General features: G+C 33.3%; 2 protein-coding genes across 10 annotated transcripts in view; one reads left to right on the top strand and one right to left on the bottom strand.

Annotated features, from left to right (window-relative positions):
• The window catches only part of LOC148279742 (armadillo-like helical domain-containing protein 3), a 30,333-nt gene extending 28,740 nt beyond the window's left edge, over positions 1-1,593 (bottom strand). The window contains exons 1-2 of one of the 3 annotated variants that reach the window (XM_088229480.1): positions 1,462-1,593; positions 984-1,259 (exon numbers count right to left, since the gene is read on the bottom strand). In XM_088229480.1, the coding sequence (XP_088085606.1) occupies positions 984-1,259; positions 1,462-1,592 (407 nt within the window). In that variant the 5' untranslated portion in view covers position 1,593. Of the gene's footprint in view, positions 1-983; positions 1,272-1,461 lie in introns of those variants that run through there. The other 2 variants (XM_088229478.1, XM_088229479.1) reach the window with 2 other exon arrangements.
• LOC148279741 (uncharacterized) lies at positions 894-22,143 on the top strand. 7 transcript variants are annotated; one of them, XR_015822788.1, is made up of 12 exons: positions 894-944; positions 5,848-6,394; positions 8,879-9,059; positions 11,622-11,903; positions 12,649-12,794; positions 12,874-12,952; positions 13,121-13,189; positions 13,861-16,238; positions 18,013-18,264; positions 19,189-19,403; positions 20,800-21,022; positions 21,913-22,143. XR_015822788.1 is itself a non-coding variant. In XM_088229481.1 (12 exons), exons 2-11 carry the CDS (start codon positions 5,971-5,973, stop codon positions 21,012-21,014), a joined length of 1,941 nt encoding a protein of 646 aa, XP_088085607.1. In that variant the 5' UTR covers positions 894-944; positions 5,848-5,970; the 3' UTR covers positions 21,015-21,022; positions 21,913-22,143. The 7 variants fall into 7 exon arrangements, 3 of the variants coding, with proteins under 3 accessions (XP_088085607.1, XP_088085609.1, XP_088085608.1); XR_015822791.1 differs by having other exon boundaries at positions 894-6,394; positions 13,861-15,363; positions 16,161-16,238; XR_015822790.1 differs by having other exon boundaries at positions 894-6,394; positions 13,861-15,457; positions 16,161-16,238.
• Positions 22,144-23,294: the final 1,151 nt, after the last annotated feature.

The raw sequence follows: 23,294 nt of genomic DNA, 5'->3' as shown, positions 1-23,294 counted from the left end.
ATATGTAAACATGTGAATTCTTTTAATTAATATTTAAATCACCAACATTGGATTTTACCATTTTTTTATTTGGTAAATTAAAATAAGCCAACTGGTTTCGAAACACAACTGTTCCTTTGTAAGTGTAAAAGAAAAAGACGAAATATTCCTAAAACTATAAAAAATTGCTTAGATATTCACTAATGTTTGCTAAATACGTTTCTATTATAGTAATATTCCTGTTGTGTACTAATTTCTATTATAAAAGTATGATTTTTCTAAAAATAATACAGGTAACTCCAAAGATGTTTAAATCATTGGGATGTGGTATATACTCCACTGTGTTCTGGAAAGATCTTCATTAATTGTTCTGTTATCAATACGCTATATTCCTTTGATTTAAACATCTTTTGAAAATGGCGATTCCAGCCATAAAATGAAAGAAACATAAGTAAGTTACGCACCAGGCTGGTCAGCCTAACCCCAATAATGAACTATGGTAAGTTAAAAAAAGAAGAGAAAAAAGCATTCCAGGATTGCATATATTGCGAGTACACCCCTGCTAAGCACTCTTTAAAAACTTTTTCTTACTGACCTGACGTGCAATAAAAGCCAATGAAATTGGACAATGTTTAAATTTAATACAAAATGTCAAGTGACCAATGAGATTGGTATTTACATTTTTCTGAACTATATGAGAAATTAGTATTAAAAATTATCTGTTAAGTCATTGCTTACCATGTTTTCATTCAGTCATTACTTATACTTGCGAAGTACATAAATGTTTTATGTATGTAATGACTGCTGAATTACTACACGGTTCAAAACCTTCGCAACACGATAAATCAAACAGCTTGTCTCGCCGCAAATGTGTTCATAAAGCTTTATTGATTCAATTGCTGTTGAAATTCCCAGCAGTATGTATTCTACATCGTAAGAGACGAGGCGTTCCGTAATTGCAAACAGTAATATACTCAATAAATATAATATCAAATCACACATACCTTAATTGGTGTTCCTGTCCAAGTGTATCGACGCATTTCGAAAAGAGAAGATTAATATTTTCTTTTAATCCGCTGATCTGCTCGGGGGTGAGTTTTTGTATTTCGGCTTCGAGTTGAGCGACTTTCGGTTTCAATAAAAACAACTCGTCCCAGAAAGTCGGATTGTTGGATGTCAAATCTTCCCCACGAAAATACGATTCGTAGATTTGCACAACTTTTTCTTTCAATTGCCGCTTTGATCCGGACCCGCTCCTTTTTCGAGTAGCCATTATTAATCTGATAAACAAACTAAAAGTATTTTACACTGCGTTTACTTTTACAGGTTAACTACAGCACCATAAATTGTTGAAATTACACAAATTACAAACATTTTTTAATCAAATGACTCCTTCGAATTAGGAACACTTTATAGCATGATGATATTATTTTCAAATGTTTATTTTGATTTTTTTAAATATGAGTAAACAAAAATCCTCACCCATCACCTGTCAAATTTTCCAATTCTTCCAATTCACAAGTACGTGTAATATCAGTGTCGGAAACATGAAAACTTTTTGGAATCGAAATATTTTCTCCTGTCATGAGCAATAGGCACCGGCGCGTTCTCATTTTGTCGTTGGCGAATACCGAATGGCGCGAACGTGCGCGAAAACAAAACTCGGCAACGAACTTCGAGTAGGTATGAAAGCAACAAGCTTGTTCGATGTAGGTACGATACTCGCGCAGTTACTTGGTACAAATTATTAGGAAATTAGTTTGTCCGGCCATTGTACCTCAACAACGTGTAACATCAGGAGTAGTTAACCTTGTCTCGAAATTTTGAACGTGACATTGAAACGAAAAATCGGAAATTATACCGTCGGTACCTATGACGAAACTATAAATAAACTAGACTTCATGATACACCTTCTATATATTAGAATGTACGCAATTTAATAAAACATTATGTCATAAACATTCTAATAAAAACTTATTTTGAAGTTCAAATTCAATAACTTTTGATGTTGATTTTAATATTTGAATGGCAAATTTTTCTGTCATGTTTATCTCATATTATGCTTGTTGTTCTGAATAAATTCATTTAATTACAAATTAAACATCTGTTTTTACAATGGCATTTTTTTATTCTCGTGCAAGAGGTCTTGAGTCCGATTCCCGACATATATGGTTGACGTGAAATATTTATTTGAAAATGTGTTTTTACACTAGAATATTTTATAATTCCCGGAATGGCCCATGAAGCGTAAAATTGATCATCCTACCTTCATGTGACAAAAATGATCAAGGTTCACTGCCGTTCCGTACCAATGCAGTCCCCTGGTATGCACCATTAGGTGCGGAAAATGAATGATGATCTTCGATTCACACATTATTTTATTATTATATTTAAAAAATACTTTTTTCATTCTTATAATATTATGCTTTGGTAGGTACTTCAGCACACCATATACATTTGAGTCGGTTTTATAGAAAACTCGATATAAAAATTAAATTATTTTAAAAAAATCAAAATGTTGATCAATTGTATTATCTCTCACGTGATAAAACTTTAAATCTAATCTTTAGTGAGATTTGGAAAGGTAAGTATATACATTATTTACTTAGGTGGATATTTTATTTATATTTTTCTACACGTGGGTCATCGACCAATGTAATATAAATGATTATTTAGCTAGTAGATATTACACACATGATATACATATCATAGTCTTACCTACTCTTTTTATCGTATATCGTTTTTACAGATGACTCATTTTATCGTATTTCTCAATATGTTTTCCCTTATTTTCACATTGAAAGTAGATCTTTATATAATATATTACATAATAATAAATATGGTAATATTGGCTTAGTTACCTGAAATCATGATGCTTTTATAGATTTTAAAATAAATATAATCGTCTGGTTTCTGGACCGCGATTATGAACGGTTATCTTCGTCGTTATATTCTGAGACGGTAAAAACTAATATCGATATTTATGTACGAAAGTGTGTATATTTGTATGAAAATTCAAATTCGAAGTATCTTCGTCGGTAACTGGTAATTGAACATGTTTAGAAATAAACATTGTAAACATATTCCATTTTTCATACAGGAAACTTAATTTGACTTTGTAGATAAAATTGAAGATAAATTTTAGCTTAACATCATAATGGAGGCCTTGGCACAAGTTGGTAACTGCAATATTTCTAAAAATTAGATGTATTCATAAATGATATAAAATAATCTTTGTTTAAAAACCAAAAACAAATATAATATTTTTTTGTAAATACATTTAAAAAAAATAATATTCAACTTGCAGTTTTATTGGAATTATAGATTTGGGATGAGCTTTTAACTTCAAAAGTGCAATATTTCACAACTAGTATTAAAATGTAGTTAGTTTACAATTAATGTCAGAAACTTGACAATATAATAAATAATCATTAAATTAATTTATTATAACCAATTATTGTGTGTTACTTTTGTACCAACGTTCTTTTATTTATTTATTTGGTTTACAACCTATAAAACATAATAGTTAAAAACAGAAATATTCACATTAAAAAAATACATCACATGTTTTTTTATAAAATACATTTGCAAACACGTATTAAATACACACGTTTGAAAACCTTTTTTTATTGAAACGTAATAATAACATTTGTTGATAAAATTAATGATGTAAGTGAATAAAATAAAATTATACAATTATTAAAAATTGCACTTTGTATACATCTCTTTTTTTAAATAAATATTTGCGTTCTTACGATTTACCCAAATATTTCATTTTGATGGCCATTTTCAACGAATTGTAAATAACTCACTATTAGAAAATGGGAATCAAGTTGGGGTAGAGTGAGATATTCGAACCACGGACCTTTGAGCTGTGAGTCCGAGAACGAAGACAAAATGAAAAAAGAAAAAGATTTCTATTTAGAGACGAAACTAGCTCACCAAAAAAATGAGTCAATTAATGATCATATTACTTGCAACGCTGAAAGTACTATGTTGAAAATAAATCTAGTGACTGCAGATAACAGTTTAAAAAATACGAGTAGCAGCACCAGCAAAATGTAGCCGTCAGCATAAAAAACAATTAGCATTTGAATTTCCATGTATTGTAAATCCAGGATATTTATATTGGTACACAAAAAGCTTATAAAATGATGTTACTCGACATACGACATTGACCTTTTCCTTCGAAATGTCGATACCAGTTGGAATTTGCAATACAGTAGAAATAACAAAATATTTTGGATTACACTCAACGATTATTGAATTGATAAAATATTGCACATCTTTTAAACCTACAACCATAATTCACTTTAATTTTTTTTTTCTTTTTCAAATAAAACCAAATAAACATCATTTTCATCTCCTCTATGACTCTGTTTTTAATGCCCCACATATAACAGGAAGCACCATGTGTATTGTTTAATAATTCTGGACCAATATTATTTAATAATACCGTGTCATTATTTAATAAAACTCGATGGTCGATGACAGTAAAAAGGGGCGCAAAATACAGTGGGAACGCGGCGCTTGCGCTTGGTTCTGGCCAAATTTTGATAATACATTTTCTTATTATTATTGTTGTCCTATTGAAACCAAAGTATGCAAAAGAGCACTGGATTGGTATACATCAACTGAAAAGCATCTCGATTATTTGTTCTATGAAGGCAAGATCATCATTTCCTACAGATAAAAATAAAATTTGTACTTCAAAAGAATTCTGGGTGTGCGATGGTTTGAAATTGTAAGAAATTGTGAAATATAAGACAGCACATTTCGGGAACAACTGTCATCAAGCGGAATGAATACGATTGGCGGGCAATTCAAGTTCTTGCGGTTATAGACGTGTGCAATTCCAGCATCCAGCAGTTTACGTCTGAACAACAGGATGCAGACCAGACTGGAAAGGATGCTTGGAGTGTCCTGGACAAATTTTGTGGTTTCCGTGTATGAGTCACCTAGGGAGCGGACATGTATTAAGTAAAGAAAAAACACCTTTAAAGCAAATCATATTTCATGTCGATCTCGGAGATTAATTTTGGAATGCATTGCACCATTATACCACGGAGGGGATTAGTATATACCTACCTATCAGTATAAACTGTTGATTGGAAGATAAATATGTTTTCTTTTACTAACAAGCCGTCTGGTGTCAATTTTTTGTTTTTCTTTTCTAGTTGGTATTCCCGGCATTCGTCTCTCAGTGGATATTTAATCCTTTTCTGCATTATACCTATATAATATGAAGCATTTTATTATTATTATGTTTTTATCTTTAATACTGCCATAATACTAGTACATGTATTTAGAAGAATATACTATTATACTTTAGAATGTTTGCTTTTAAAAACAGGCCATAAATTTTGTACAAACATGCTTACATTTTTACTATCTCATATATATCTTCTCAGAACAAGTCAAATAATACAAAGTTTTTATTACAATATGATACCTAATAAGTACTTCATATCTTGTATTTTTCTTCGAGACTTGTCTCAAAAAAGAATACATTTTTTATTTGGCTTTACCATTTAATCGGTTATGGTTAACTGAGGCCCTCATGGCCTGATGTTCAAACAATCCCTTACCTATTTTCGAGAAAAATTCGAAATTCTGTAAAAGGTAGCACTTTTTAATTTAAACATTTACAAAAACCATTTTTTATTTGATAATATTTTGATCAATGCAGTTGGCCGCTTTTGGTACCATTTTTAGCGTTTGGCCAAAATTCCACTATTTATACGTCACACTTTCCTGCCTCTCAGTCAAAATCTATGTCATCTATGTCTTGTGTCTATGTTTTATTCCGCCATCTTTGATTTGTATCTATTTTCGGTTCCGTTCGGCCCGTTTGCCGTGTGTTTTCAGTACGTTGTTTTGTGGTTAAATTGTGTCCAGTGAGCTGTAAATATCGATTCGCACGATTCGCTAACATTTATTATATGAACCAGTGAAATTAGTGAACAAACCTCGCACGGATTAAACACAAACATGAAAAACAAACGATCTCGCAAAGCGTATGATACTGACGAAGATTCTGACAACCCGGAGCAGTCTTGGTCCATCGCTCAGAGGAAATCTGATTCCGATCTTTTTAAGTCGAGCGATGAAGAAGTTTCTAAAAAATCTAAGAAGCGAAGGAAGAAGCGCGAGACCAGCTCCGATTCCGACTCGGATGGCAGCGAAAGAGAGACGCACAAGAAAAAAAAACATAAGAAGAAAAAGCGCAAGCATTCGAAAAAGAAACGCAAGGAGAGTTCGGATGATAGTGAAAGTGATTCCGAGGACTCCAGCTCGGAGGCCAGTGAGGTTAAGGAAAATCCCGTGGTCAAGAAGAAGCATAAACACAAGCAGAAGCATTCTGGAAAGCATGCGAAAAAACGCAGGCAATCTTCCGACGACGGTGCATACGCAGGTTAGCGGCGCGTTTCCCAAAATAATACATTTCCACACCCTAAATATAAACACTTTGTTTATTTCTATGCCCGCGATCGCAGCTTTCCGTACATTTTATCATTTTTCCCCGCTATAATTTTGTAATGAATAAGTTCAGTGGTTTTTAAAAAGACTATTTGAACGTAGTTATGTATGCAGAAAGCGTCAGTCCACTATTTTGAAAAAATGAGACATTGGTGTTATCGGGTGCCTCACTGCACCCGATAACACCTGCCAATTCTGCCCTAAAAAAAGCTAGACAGCTTTCATACAAAAGTAAACTATAATAATCACCTTCTGAAAATAGTGTCGATCACAAAACGGCATTTCTCAATTTGCAGAAAACACCCATATATTATACATGTTTGCAATAATTTATAAAGCGCTATTTTTGTGAAAATCGCCTCAAGAGCGCTGTACAATAAATAAATATCTCGGCACGTCTTGCAGCTACAGAGCGCATAGACGGTTGGGATTCTAGTTCCTCGTCTCCAATTATGATATACATGATCTAAATTACAGCACGTCTTGCTGCTACAGAGCGCATGGACAGTAAGAAATCTAGCCCCTATTTACATTTAAAAAAAAAAATTATTTGACAATGAAGTTTAGAGTTTAAGTAATATTGTAAAAAACGAAATAAAAAACTAATTTTTAAGAATAGAAGTTAGATTGCAACAAGTCTTGCAGCTACTGAGCGCATGGACGGTTGAAATTCTAGACCTCATTTACTAAATTTAGATATTTGATAACATTTACATAACATAAGAATGATTTTTAAAAATTTACAATTAAAATAAATAAAACACAATAATTATACATCGACCATAGAACTATAAAAATCTTACGGTACTTTGAAAGTCATTAAAACTGGTCAAATATTTTTGTACTATAAAAAATTATTGTTGTTTGTAATATAAAAAAAATCACGTATTCATTGTTTATCATTTGTCAAAGTCAAAAACATTATAATTGTCGTGTAGATTTGATTATTCAATCTTCTCACAAAGGTGCTATTATCTCAGTTTCACTTTTCTATGGCTGGCTGTTTTCTGCATAACTACGTTCATTTGTCAATAGACTATCAAACTAAGCCAACAACAAACCATCACGCCGTAGGGGTAGGCAGAGAGGATAGAACGCCATATCACTTTGTCTTTGCACACAGACCTCGCTTCCTCTACATTCATACATCTTCTCGTGCATGCACGCCGATTATTCCTACTCTTGACATGTCCATCTTCAAGTATTTGATGGACTTGATCGTGCCACATCTTTCTCGATCCTTTCATTCGCATTCGCATTCGCATCGTAGATCCTTTTAGCCATTCTTTCGCTGTTCATTCACTCTACATGTCCAAACCAACGCAGCACCCCTTTCTTGATTCTGTCGATAATGCAAGTCTATGCCTTACATAGTTCACGGATCTCGGCATTTGTGCACCTATCATACATCGTTTTACCACACATTTGCCTGAGGGATCGCATTTCGACAGCATCTAACCTACTTTCATAATTATTTTTCCAATTCCATACTTCGCTCCCATACATTACAGTTGGCACTGGAACTCCATTGTGAACTGATAGTTTTGCCTCCTGCGATAAATATTTGTTTGCCGAAGTAGATTTTAGTGCACCATTCACCATGTTCACGGCACTCACTTTCTTTTTAAATATATATCGTATTATCAACGCTTTCATTTTTTAAAAGTATTTTAATTTTGGAATTACTCTACGTGTGACGTCACAAGTTCGCTTCTATGAGTTCTGCTGATAGGCGAATTAGCTTCCCGTAAACTGGAAATCTATAGCAACACTTTTATTGGTTGATTCGGAAGAACTGGTGGCGTTCAAACTAAAGTCCTTAAAATATAGCTTGATTAGAATGACAGTTGTCAGCAAAAGTGACGACATAACTTTGTAGTAACGTCTAAGGAGTGATTTATATTGACACGAAAAATCATTCCTATCTGGCATGTTAATTAATTTTTTTAATACAATGCTTGACATATAAATCAACATAATTCTATAAAATCAGCTTTAAAACTAAAATAAACCTAATTATTAACGACGTTCTTACAAGTTTACGTCATTTTGCAAAAATGTTCGAGATGGGACAAATTGATCAATGTAAATCGATCTAATAAAAAAATAATTAATTCGTTGTTCATGAAAAAAAGTATTTAATGTCATATTTTTTAGTAAATAATTGTCTTAAACACAGTACAATAGGCTTGTTTTTGCGTTTTTATATCAATTTTCAGAAACAGAGTTTCATGTTTTTTCCCATCACTAGTGACATTACTTTGGCAGCTGTCATTTTAATCAAGCTATATTTTAAGCATTATAGTTTGTTTTTATTAAAATATTGATTTTTTATGCATTTTCAAGAAACTTCGCTGTACAGTTGTTTCCTCATTGTTTTTTAAAAATATTCTTATTAATAAGAAAAACAATATTTTAGAAAAAGTGTCTGAAAGCAGCGAAAGGGAAGTGCGTCCTCCCAAAATGGTGACCCATAAGATGCGGAGTGTGTGCATGGGGAAGGAGCCCCGACAGACCAGCAGCGTTGAGAATATAGTCTCCTCCGAGGAGGAGCAGCCTAAAAGTAGGCCAGCCAGGAGGGAAGAGCCAGAACGAAGCAAGTTAGTATTTTTACTGCAAATGTTTAAGTTATGCAAGGCTACAACAAGCATTATTGACATAATTAAAAAATGCTCTTATTCAAACAAACAAACCATCACGCCGTTTCTTCGTAAGGTTAGGCAGAGAGGATAAAATGCCACAACACTCTATTTTTTTAAAATGATTATTTTTTATTAAAAACATACAAAAATTAAAATACAAATTGTCAAATCCTATCCAAGGTGCTTATAGTTAAGTTCTAATATACATATAAAAACCCTCATTACCATGGGAAAAAAGGAAATATGTATTCCCATGTGCATCGAAAATATGTTACATGTAGATAAATAAAAATTTGTCCAAAAAAGGAAAACACAAAAAAAAATCAATATAAAAACCACGTTCTAAATGCCAAATTTTCAGCATACGCCTTTCTCTTGAGCCTGATACGTTTTTTTGTTTTTTTATATGTAATTGGAGCATACTTACTATACATTTTTTGTAAATTGTACTCTAGTGTTCTTTTATTATTTTTATTATTGAATTTAGGGAGAGCTAGTCCATCTACACTAGTAAACCGAGTATTATATACATGCTCCAATTTATTTCTATATTCAGATGGAGACGCATGCTGAGAAACCATCTTGGGCCATAATAAAGCTCTTAACGGATAAAATATTTATAGAATAAGAATATTGGAGTATTGTGTCTCTGACAGTACATTTAAAAAAAAATTAATAATTTGATCATTGAATGTTCCAAGTTCTGAAAAAGGTTTATGTTTGTATTACTGGAAAAAGCCCATGAGGCTATAGCGTATCTTATAATTGATTCTGAAAGTGACAAATTAATTATTCTTAAAGTACTATCAGGGACATAATATTTCAATATGGACATTAACCAACTATTGACCTAAGTCTATTACACAACTTTTGTACATAAACACCCATGATTTTTGCATACAGATCTCGCTTCCCTTTACATTCATACATCTTCTCATCCACGCGCGCCGATTATTCCGACTTTTGACATGTCCATCTTCAAGTATTTGTTGAATTTGGCCATGCTATGTCTTTCTCGGTCTTCCTCTATTTCTGCATCCATCAACATTCGCATTGTAAATATTTTTAGCCGTTCTTTCGCTGTCCGTTCGCTCTACATGTCCAAACCAACGCAGAGCTCCTTTCTTGATTTTGTCAATAATGCTTATCTCAGCCTTGCATAATGTACGGATCTCAACATTTGTGCATCTATCGTACATAGTTTTACCACACATTCACCCGAGAGTTAGCATTTCGATAGCATTCAGCCTACTTTCATCCCTGTTTTTCCAAGTCCATAATTCACTCCCATACATCAGGGTCAGGACCAGGACTGCCCTAATTGATGACGTATAATTACAAGGACGTAGAAGATTGCATTTAATTTGTGGTTGCCATCCCTGCCTTCATTCTCTAACAAACTGAGCTTTCGAATCTAAGCTTAAACATAATTATTGCTCTGGTAATTTCTATAAAATGATATTACAGTAGAGCTTCGTTTATAAAAACTCAAAACGAAATAAAAAATAAAGGAGCAGTTTTTAATTTTAATTAAATTGTCCAATTGACTCTGCTGGACATGTTTAAGTAAAGTAAGTTTTTAATGTGATTCCAATTCGCTGTATTATTTCTTGTATTTTTTATATTTATTTATCTGGCACTCATTAATCTGGATAATTAGAGTTTTACTGTATATCAAACTTGCTGTCTTTCAGTATAAAAGATACTTCTTGAATTGTTAACAAATATCAGTAGTAACAATAATAATTGTCGGGTTTCTGGAACAAGTTGGTTACTACAAATTTTTGAAAAATGACTGACATCTGTTTATTTATTTCATTTCGTTTTTTATATATTTTTTTTATTTACATTGAGAACATTACAGACTATGTAATTCATTCTCAATACATTTCAAAATATACATAACAGGCTGATTAAATAGAAAAAAAAAGTTATGTAAAATGAACATACATATTACAATTTGGAAATTGCCTTCCTAAGAGAAATCCCTCTGTCATGAAATATATCGACATCCGAGGTGATACAATTGAATTACACGATTGCTCTCCCTACCGCCATAACCATTGGCAGGTTGGTATTGCATCGTGGTATGTAGAACAACCTGTATTGCCTTTGTCAAAAGTAATTATCGGATCGAATTCATTCATAACTGGCATCAAATAATATTTGTTTATAAAGTAAATAAAAATATTGTCTGCGAACAAAAAATAACACTTTCAACTTGCAGTTTTATTTCAATTATTGATTTGGGATGAGCTTTTAACGTTAAAAGTGCAATAAAAAGAAACTTATGCTGCCTTCCTCAGAACAGGTATTTACTATACCTAGTGAGGATAGACAGTGTTCAATATGTTTATACATAATTTAATTTTACATAATTGTATTACATCTAATTTTACTTAATTGTACCCTTTTGTAGTACTTTTTATACACGGTACTGTTTGGAACTTATCTCCTGTGTTAAGAGGTTCCAGTGTATTAATATCGCATACTCACTAATAATCTGGATATTTACTATAGCTACCATCAACGGCCAGACAATAAAGACTTGTACGACCAACAGCGGGCCAAGTACTCAGAGCCCAAGGCTCACTCCTCCCAGAAGGGGGCGGAGCCCGGTCCCCACTACAGGGGCCGGGAGGGGGAGGAGCCCCACTACAGCAAGTACAGGGATGCGAGGCCCAAGGACAACAAATACCAGGACAATAATTTCAATCGCTACGGAGACAGGAAACAGAATTTTGACAGAAACGGGGCAAACAGATACCAAAAAGGATATGATGAAGAACCTCGAAATGATAGGTATTTTAATTTATTATTTACCTTTTAATTCAGCGTATTTTGCATGGAATGTGTAAAAAATTCTAATAAAATATTGGTATAAAAATATTATTTATCATAGAAAATCACAAAGTTAGTGCTTCAAATATTAATTTTAAAATATCAGTAGTTTATATTTTATCTCAGTTAATACAAAAGGTAAACGTCTGTAGTACTGACTTATTTCATGGCTTAATCTGGCCTATATTTTATTGTATTTTACGCTGGTCCATTCATCTTTACACATTTTGTTCATATTTTTATAAGAGATAGATTTGTTTTCCCATGGTTAAAAATGAATACTCAAAAGTCAAGCGAATTAAATTTAAAAAATGACAAACTATAGTTTAGATAAGATTAGATAGAACCTTGAAATTCTCAAGTTCTTAAAAGATAGTCAACATGAAATTCTTTATGAAGATTTTGAGTCTGATGATCTGATCATCCGTTTGATTAAAAAGTTTAAATCAGATGTAACAATACTTCACTTTTTCCCTTTATGTTTCTTTCACTAACTGCGCCTTCATTGAAAGAGGAAAATTATGTGTGTATTGAATAATTTATATTGTAATTTTCCGTTTATCCAAATTTTTGTAGACGATCACGAGATGAGCACTTGAGAAGGATTGCACCAAAATTGATAGATATGTTAACAGTGATGCGGAACCTTTTTGAGAAGGGAATATGGTAGTCTTAAGTTGTGAGCCATGTAAATTATTCTTTACAGATTCGGTGCACCGGGTCAATACAACAACAGGGAAGCCAGAGACAGGTCTGATGATCATTCACAAGGATATAACAACAGGAGAGGAAATAACAATTATCCCCAACAGAGTTATCAGAGGCACGAAGGAGGATTTGACAGGAGCAATGGTATTACACCTTAGCTACATACATAATATGACATGTACAATATGCGATACAGCACTGTTTGGACTCTTTACCGTTTCAGATTATCACAATCCTAGAAATGATCAAAGAGGCAATAGATACCATGACAAACCAGACTTCTCTGGTGGTAATAATAACAGGTCAGTTTATTTTATATACATTTTTCAAAGATTATATTTTTACGCCTAAACGGCTAACATTAAAAATGCTTTCTTTACTATTATTTACTTTTTGTGCTTCAATATTTGTTTATTCAAATGTAACGCATATATCTATAATGATGTAATATCAGTAATTTGTTTCCACAGACGGTTTGAAAATCGCGATAATGAAAGAAGCAACCCCATCAAGAGGGAACATTCAGAGTCTTCTAATCGGTATGTACTTGGCCAGTGTTATAGCAACTAGTCTAATACTATAATATAACGCTACTTACAATACATATTTGTAGTTTAGTAGTTTGATAAGAATAGTATAAGAAGCTGCAACGGTTGCACAAGTTGGTGCTACATGTGCCAGAGGCAAGTAAACTATAATGTTATTTCAATATTAACAACTGTAAAACATTTTCCGAGCTGTGTAATATAAACACTATTGTATTTTCTCATATTTGGGTATTGGTTTACAGTCGTTTGCAAATACTCAACAAGTTTTATTGTCTTTTTGAACTTGTTTTATTTGTAGAGTCTAGAGCAAACTAAACACTTAACAATTTGGCAATTATTCTGCGATGGCTTAACTTAGTATTCTGTCGAGATATGTTCTTCCTTTCCTATCGTATCTTGATTATTAACTTGAGTCGACGCAGAATTTTTACATCACATTTTTGTCATGCACCGCTTGTTAAATTAATATTTATAGCGTTGCTGTTTCTAAATTACGAAAATAAAAAAACCAAACTCAATAAAATTATGTTTGCTGTTTCTTAAATAAAGACCATTTCTAAATAGAAAAATAAACTTCTAGGAACACTAAATATGCTTCCAGCCTCCGTATTTGTGTTCCTCACTGCGGAAGCGAGCTAAAAACATTTTTATTTGTTTTCCAGTGCCCCCATACTCTCAGAACTTTCAACCAAACGGATTTTGTCATTTGTAAGAAATATTACCCGCGCCGTAAACGGTGTCAAGATATTTAGCACATTCTAATACTTCCGCAACTCTACCGAGACTAGAGATATCCCTCGAGGGAAACTGACTACCAGGGCGGAACTCGATACGAAGTGGCTCGCAACACCTTCCAAGTTAATGCTAGATGCTAGATTAGATGCGAGACCGAGTCCATGTATATCCAAATATCATTAACAGCATTATATGGAAATTTTTGCTCTGCAGCACACGAAATGACCAATATTTGAAATATTTATTTATTCGGGATAATCAGCTTTATCTTATTACATCTTCTTTTAACCTAACCCGACCTCTGAAAGATAATTATTGGTGACTCGAAAAACATCGCTAACTACATCTTCTCTGCTGTTTATTATATTTTATTTCATCACGTCGCATTATTTCCACCGATATTTTTATTTCAAATTGAAAAGTGCGACTGAAATAAAAAACTTGAAAAATTCTTGCATAGAAATCGCAATTCAACATTCTACACAAATGAAAAATATTTGATTAAACTTGTCAGATTTTACTTATTGAAACATTTATTCTCTGCGCATTAACAAAATGCTAAATTAAGAAATCTGAACTGGAATGGAAAAACAACTAGAACCATCTATCATCATCTTTTTAAACATGTAAATAGTAATTTGATTTCCTACACGAGATGGAAATATACTAACCGTATAAGATTTCCTCGAGAGTTGAACAAATACCCGAGGATGGAAGTCAAATTTTAGTTATAAAAAGCAAATATGTTTTTAACGCAAGTAATTGAAATATTTGCCACCGAAGGACTCTGAGATAAAATTCTTAAACTACACAAGATGAAAGGAACAATTACATCACTTTAATACACCTGACTTCATCTGCAGTATAGTATCTACAACTGTTGACGTCAATTAAAAACATATTTTCAACCGAATTTAAACATGTCAATGTGTTCATCAAGATGTTTTCATAATTCCCCGAGACGGGAAATGGATTTATTCACAAATTTTACCTCTGTTACAAGTATGTAGTATGTTTGGCTTCGAATACAATTGAATCAATGAGTAAAATGATCATCATAAATAAATTCCACCGGATAATATTCTATACTTCAAGAATCAATACATATTGTACTAAGAGATCAAGTAGAAAAATAGCTTATTGTAATATAAATGTACAGACTTATGAACCACACATGAAAAATTATGAGCCGTATGAAGGTTGGAAGATAAATGAGAAAAATAAAAACAAAGAAAATAGTGAAGAGACATATTCTATTATGTCTTCTCTCAAATGAAATTAGGAGTGTGATAAAGAAATGTATATTTTTGGAAGAAATTACTCTTCAGGAATAAGCGATAAGCGCCAATGTACGCGATCATCATCTTCAAGATATGCACTTCGGAGCGGAGAACTAATCTACTTCAGCATTTGTGACACAATTGAGAGTTGTGAGTAAATATGATAATCTCCAGCGAAGTAAATAGAAACTCCGTAATGATGTTCGTCCGCTGAGTTATAAGTCAAGTGTTTCACTTGTCAATGGTAAACATTTATCTCTCCATCTTAGAAATTATTTTCAAAGTTTGTGAGCATGGATTGATTGCAATTTTGACTGCATTATGTAAACACGATATTTGAATTATGGACCACGTTTTATAGCTGAGAAATAATGTATTGTCATTTCTTGTACGGGTCATCGGAGGAGGTGACAGCATAAGTATGTATTTTTATAGTGAAAAGGTTCTAAATCTCTTTAGTCATTATATTTTTAAGTTTAACAGTCAATCAATTGTGGAGGTAATGTTACGATTATAAATTAGTTCAAATTTATTGTGTTCGACTTCTTGTGAATGTCAAAAATAACTATGTATTCCATTACAATAGAGTTGTTGCAAAATACTATTGTCTATTATCGCACGGCTTCACGTTGGAACTATCTTCTGTCCTGTTTGTCCCATGTTAAATAAAAACAAATTAAATCAATTATTTAAAAAGATCTAACAAAAAAATACTCGTGTCAATTTAACACTAATCCGCGATTTATCAAAAATTTTAACATATTTTTCTTAAATAATACTCTGAATAAGAAAATGTCTGGGTGCTTACCATTTTATCTCAATATATGCGATAATTGAGAAGTATTTCAGTATGATTTATTAACACTGAAGATGATAGAGATTGCACGTCTCACTCGGTAGGGAGAGTTGCTGTAGAAATGTGACACTGACTGTTCTGTTTTATCCAGGGACATTAAACAGGAAAGGAGCTCAGGTTCCCGTAGGAACACCAGCAAGGATAGACCACCACCAACTGACTTCAAGAGGTAATAACATCATTTTTATTTTTTACAATCACAAAAGTACATTGTAAAGTAAAAGTGATCATTTGTAAAACATTTAAGTTTGTGAGTGAAAATTCTTGATGGAAGTTCATTGTATTTTATTATAGAAGATAAAAGACGAGTGATACTTTAATCCACAAATTTGGAATATCCAGTGACCGGTTTCATCGCTTTCGCGACATCTTCGAGACTGGTATCTTTATAAAGAAATTCAATGTATTTATACAAAACAGAAGTAAGGATAGAGAATTTAAAATTATATAAGAGTAAATTAAATTAAATTATTTTTGTCTCGAGGATCATTTACAAAGTGTTTCAGGCTAACTAATGTTGATATAATGATATTTCTAATGAGTTTAAGTATTGTATATACTCACTAAGGATGGGACAATTAAAAATAATATATATAGAATACTTAAACTCATTAGAAATATCATTATACCAACTCATTAGTTAGCCTGAAACACTTCATAAATGATCCTTAAGACACAAATAATTCAATTTAATTTACTCCATATAATTTTGAATTCTCTATCCTTACCTCTGTTTTGTAAAAATTCATTGAATTTCTTAATAAAGATACCAGTCTCGAAGATGTCTCGAAAGCAATGAAACCGGTCACTGGATATTCCAAATTTGTGGATTAAAGTATCACTCGCCTTTCATCTTTTATAATAAATGATCATATGGACTTCATGCAATAATAATTGAGATGTCCTATGTATGATTCATTAGATGTAAATAAAAATAAATATATACAGTGAAACCTCTCAATGGTTCCTCGAATAATCGTTTTCCCGGATGTGTTGTTCATTTCTTCTTACTCCGAATTACTTTCACACAAAACACTAAAAATAGATTGCATCAATTGTTTCTCTATCCACCATTTTACCGCATTAATCGTTTGGATTACGCTGCGTAATTTACATATTTTGTCTATATGTTTGACGGCATTTGTGTGATGGGAGGGCGGTATTTGTTTATTTATTTACTGACATTGTCCATTTATACAATTCATACGAATAAATATTACAGTATGAGAACAGTTAAAAACATTAAAAAATAATAAAAGAAGAATTGACAAACATAGGGGACATCAAGACAAGACCTGGACTATTTATTTAGTGCTCGTTTAAATCGTTGTAAACTTAAACCAATCGCCTTGTGTATTGACCTCTTTTCCCCACAATCATTGTTTTCCTGCATTCATAGTTTACTTTAATAGGTCCCTTTAATAACAATATGTAGAGGTTTCACTGTAAACGGAAAACGGAGGTGGGTTTCACACAAAGTAATGAGTAGACCAGGCTAAATAGGTAAAAAAGTGTTTTTATTTGTAGTGTTACTTATAGGGTAAATGCTTTCCTCGGCACGGGACACCCCAGTGAGGAAACATTATTAAAAAAAAAAAACAAAAATTGTTCAACAAGAATAAATATTATCTTTCGACTTTTTTTTTCTCCCCATTGGTAGTCTTACCTCTGGTTTCGTATGTATGGCATTATATTTTAAATTCGGTTTTAATTGACCCCTTAATTATTTTACAAAAAATTGCAATGTCATACTGTGTATTGTCAGATAATGGTCTCCGGAATGCTGCTTGAAAGAAATCGTAAAAACAGACTACATCAGAAAACTGCCAACAGTATTGAAAATACATGACCACTTAAGAAATTGAATGGCTTAATATATGAATGTTGACTTATGTATTTCTGCTCGGCGTTCATTGAGTCAATACTATTGGTATTCTTTCCAGGGAAGAACGCGAGTCTTCTGGCGCCGGACGCAGCCGCGAGCGCCAGCGAACTCGCGAGGGGGACCAGGAGGAACACGAGTGGGGCCGGAAGGGGGCCGAGGATCGGGGAAAGGGTGAGCCCCCCGCGCAGGACAGGGACAAGCCCAACTTCGGGCTGTCGGGGAAGCTGACGGAGGACAGGAACATGGTGGACGGAGTGGTGATCAAGTATTCGGAGCCGCCTGAGGCCAGGCAACCCAAGAGGAGATGGAGGTACGAATCTTTATAATGAAATATGCATGTGTTTGCAAAGTGTTTATAATTTTTTTTATGTACAATTTACAATTAGACACATTCGCAGTTATGCCTGCTGTAGCCGTCAAAATTGTGTCTTTCATTTAGGAGTAATTTTAGAAGTAATTATATGGTAGGAGGAGACATTATGTCCCTATAAAAAACAGTCGGAAACTAAGGCTCATTCATCCCAGTGGAGGCATTCTGGATCGCCAAGATGAAAATCGTCAAACATGTCTAACCTTAGCGGCTACCACAGACAAAGTAAACAATGAATACAGCTGAAAACTTAAGCATATTTCAGGGGCATGTATACCAACATAATAAAAAAAAACTTGACAGACTCTCCAAACCTGCAAAATTTAAAAATTCCTTTTATTTTCTGAACACACCTCGTATATCTATAGTGTTCATCAAACCCTGTCACATCCGAAACCACGATGATCAGTATGAGCAAAAAGACATATTGACACATAAAAATAATTTTTTAGAACAAATATAATTTTAAAAAATAAAATATTTAAAAAAGCAAATAGTTGCTTACTTCTGCAGGGGTGAAACGGGGAGGGGGGAATCTGATACTGCGCCGCGCTCCCCTCATTTCTCCCATGCAGAAGTAAGCAACCATTTGTTTTTTTTAATATGCTAATATGTCTTCTTGCCCATACTGATCATTGTGGTTTCGTGTGTGACAGGGTTTAAAGAACCCCTGTATAGTGTGTTTCTCTAGTGCCATAACCCGGGGAGAAAATAATCTATAAGGGAATACCTTTGTACGAAAAAAAGTCAGACTGCGCATCCTCTCAAGATCCTAACATGGAGTTCTTCAAAACAAGCTCAAACTCGATAAATGATATTAGTTTCTTCTGTCAGTCTTCCTGTAAACCCGTGTTGTGTGGTCAGGTTCTACCCCTTCAAGGGAGACAAGGCTCTGCCCATCCTGTACATCCACCGGCAGTCGGCCTTCCTGCTGGGCAGGGACCGCAAGGTGGCGGACATCCCCCTGGAGCACCCCTCCGTGTCCAAGCAGCACGCCGCCCTGCAGTACCGCCTCGTGCCCTTCACCCGCCAGGACGGCTCCCGCGGCAAGAGAGTTCGTCCCTACATTATTGATCTAGGTAACTCCTTGCTTTATTCAATACATTCATGTCATACTTATTGGCATAGAATATTTAAACGAATTTGCATAATAATGTGTAATTGAGGTGTACAAAAACAGAGACGGCATTCTCCCCTTTTTTTCATTTTGCAATATGCAATAAGTGTTGCAATAAAATGCCCTTCTGCGGCGTGAGCACAATTTAATTGTCGCTAGAAGTTACTCTCCGTCAAGGGTGAATCATTCAAATGAGCGATTGTGCACAGCTTACCATTATATTTGACTTTCGATAATAATGTTTTATAGTAACTTTGTTGATGGAAAAATAAATAAAATAATTGTTATATATTATAAATAATTACCACTTCTATTATATCTTCCTACAAAAAAAATATCAATAAAGTGCTCCCAGCCCGCTTTCCGTGAATGATGAAACTAGCTGATTACCTCAGCTTATTCCTCTATACAAAAAAGTAAACTATATTTTACATCTTAAACTCATTCTTGATTTTTTAGTACTAAAATAAGCTTGCAGATTATTTGATGATTTTCTATTTGGAAATTAGTATTTCGAACGTTATTTCCAAGGGACTATTTTTCTTTGATGGGATTCTGTTTACATATTATGTATTACATAGGACGTATGGCGTTCGAAGTGGCCGTTTTTGGCATTATTTATTTTAAAAGCAATCGGCCAGTGCTTAGTGTTGACATTTCAATCAGAATTGAAATATTTGCTGAATGTCACTCTGGCATTTTTTAATAAACCTTTGTGAAGTGTTGAATTAAAATAATTTAGAATAAAGCTACGTGTATCCCAAAGTTAATAGTCGTTGTTTGAGTTGATTTTCACAGAACCACAGAAAAAATCGCTATTTTTTATATTACTTATATATCTTTACCACAGAGGCAGAAGTTGATGAAATGACATTTCGATTTTCGTATCCAGTTTATAATCATGTCCATTAATTTTGAAGAAATTTAAGTCTTAAAATAAAAGAACCAATGTATTAAGATACTGAAAATACAAATGAACGCTATAAATTATTAGAAATCATTTAGAGAGAGTAGATTCTTGAGGCTTTGGTTGAACATTTGACATTTGGATTTGCATCCGTCTGCCTCTGAGGTACAGATATTATGTACTTATACGCAGGTACAAATTAATGAACATTTTTTGTAGATCACCCATAAAAAAATCACCGCTCGTCACTGCTCTGTTTGTACACTTTGTTGTGACTAATCGGTAAATCAATGACTTATTTTTAATCAATAGATGGTTTTGGTTTTTGTTCTGTAACGTAAAGTAGACTGCCGTTGTTGCGGAACTAAATACACGGAGTCAAAACTGTATGAGATACTGCCTGCCATTTATAGACATCTCAAGATTATCTTAAAAACTTATCTTTCCGAAGGTTCAGCAAACGGAACATTTGTGAACAACAAGAAGATTGATCCGAGCAAGTATGTGGAGCTGCTAGAGAGAGACGTTGTGAAGTTTGGCTTCAGTCAGCGGGAGTATGTCTTGCTGCATGAGAACAGCAAGGAGGACGGGATGGATGATGATGATGTGAAGGTGGGGAACATGAGTGACGAAGGGAGACCACAGCTCAAGGAGGAACGCAACTAACTCTAAAGGTATCTATCTATCTCCGTTCCAAATACTCCAACTCAATTTGTATCGCAGTATATCTCCGTTTATCCAAACTTCCAAATATTAGGATCGTTTTCAGGAAATAAAAAATAAAGGAGATGTTATAATAACAAATAGAAAAGGGCGCTGGCGGCCGGCGTGTTTTTTCGGAAAGTCAAGCTGCTTTTTAAGGAATTCTATGATCCTTTGCGCCGCCCTAGTTTTTGTATGTTAAATAGACCTTTTAAAAAAAAAGAATTATAAATGACAATATGTTCATTATCTTATTATGCGTTCATTGTAGCTAAAGAACTATTATTTTTTCCGTTTTTAAATAGTATTGTCAGCATTTTTTTAGTGCTAATCTCCACTCCCTGATTTTACTTATTTGACTTTAAAAAAAACTAAAATGGCTTTTGTACAATTTGAAAAATGGTCCACGGAACATACAAGAACTAGGACAGCGTTTTGGCTTTGTGGCATGGAGCTGAATCTGGCACGAAGATAAAACATCCATCTTGAAATCATTCCCAGACCTGAGGGAAAAATTTTACTAAACTAAATTAGTAATTTAATTTTATATTAATGTTTGAAATTATCTGAATTATGATTTAAAAGAAACATAAATTTTTATAAACAGACTTTCATTATACTTTAAACATTAAAAAAATGTTTATTCCGGGGCGGCTCTATTAATTTGAACAAGATCTGTAGAAGGGAAAACATGCACGTGTCAGTTGGACATCTCTGCAACTTTTTGTAGCACCTTCTCCGGAGTAATTTATGACCAGTGTTGTTCAAAATCTCTAGTGTTTAGTTTTTTATTATCAAATTTCCTTTGAATGCCATACATTGCTAAGTATTATAAACTAGTCATATTTTATTTCTTCCACAGGTGCTCTACTTGCTTACTCTGTCTGAAAGTTGTCGGAAGATGTATGCAAGTGTCGAGGACAGAGACTTTCTGCAATTATTGTGAATTGTGATCTCCCAAATTATGTTACTTACGTATAAAGTTGAATATACAATATGATGTGTCTGCTGCCAGTGTTTATATCCATTCTTATAGTGTATGTTACATGTTTATATGTATAATACTATTCAAATGAAGGGTACACGGCAAAAATGGGCTCTTTAACAAACAATTAATCTTACAGGAGAGCAAAAAGAAGAATAAAAACCTTAAAAAAAAAAGAGAAAATAAAATAGGTTTTCAATTAATATTGTATATTTACATACAATCGCAGAAAAAAGAAACACATATGTCTACTTTTTATTTTATTTTGACTGTTTTTTTTTTTCAGTCGTGGCCCCATATTTATTTCTTACAATTCAGAAGACAGGGGGCCACATTCTATTAGTTTTTAATATTACATTTTATTGAACTCATTCAGGTGAAAAAATGGCACTAAATCTTCAATTGAAAAATTGTAATGAGCGTTTTAGCCATGTACCCTTCAATTTTATTAACAGTGATACGATTTCAGTAAAAGTAAAATTTATTCTAAGTTATGAATGAATTAAGTTTATTTTTCAGTTTTTATATACATACATATTTGTTTTTTATTAATAGTGATTAAGCATTTTGTTGGGATCTTTGTTTCCTTAGTTGTTGTCAATTTCAATATGTTGCTAACTTTATCCTAAAATGTTAGCACTATTGTAGAACAAAATACTTATGAATTGACAAGTCGTAAGCTGCTGATTGTAAAGCATAGCCATACTCTTTATCTGTAAATATTAAAATTAAGCGCTGTGAAATATGTCGCATCTAAAGATTCAAAGTTCATTTCATTAGATTTCACCGAGACTTTTAATGCGCATTTGTGCATCATTCAGCGTAAATACGCCGAATGAAACATGGGCTATTGAGGACAACGGGAGGGTGCGAAAATGTACATCATATCCACAAACAACTCGATACTTCGAAATTGCATTCTGATGTGAGCCGTCTATTTCCAACAGCCCTCCACCACCAACAAATTAACTCCTTTACTGTTTTATTCGAAGAAGGTAATCTTAATATTTGTTAAATTTTTTTTATTCCAATTCTGTGTCAAAAATTTGAATTTTCGAAACAGGTGTAGTGGCTAGAATGCTCGACTTACGCATGGAAGGCTCCGGGTTTGATTCCTTGTGAGTAAACATAAGCCTGGGTGTTCGGTACTGTAATTGGGCCTTCTGGTCTGTTGTATAAAATATCTTCGAGTATGTAGATAGCAAATTATGGAAATAAACAACTTTTTAATGTTTAATAACCCTATGATGTTATATTAG

Source organism: Micrasema longulum, unplaced genomic scaffold (assembly GCF_059751315.1).
Source record: "Micrasema longulum isolate JH-2025_06_02 unplaced genomic scaffold, ASM5975131v1 h1tg000678l, whole genome shotgun sequence".
Lineage (NCBI taxonomy): Eukaryota > Metazoa > Arthropoda > Insecta > Trichoptera > Brachycentridae > Micrasema > Micrasema longulum.
The sequence above is the reverse complement of the archived record's forward strand: the minus strand, read 5'-3'. Positions and strand labels throughout refer to the sequence as shown.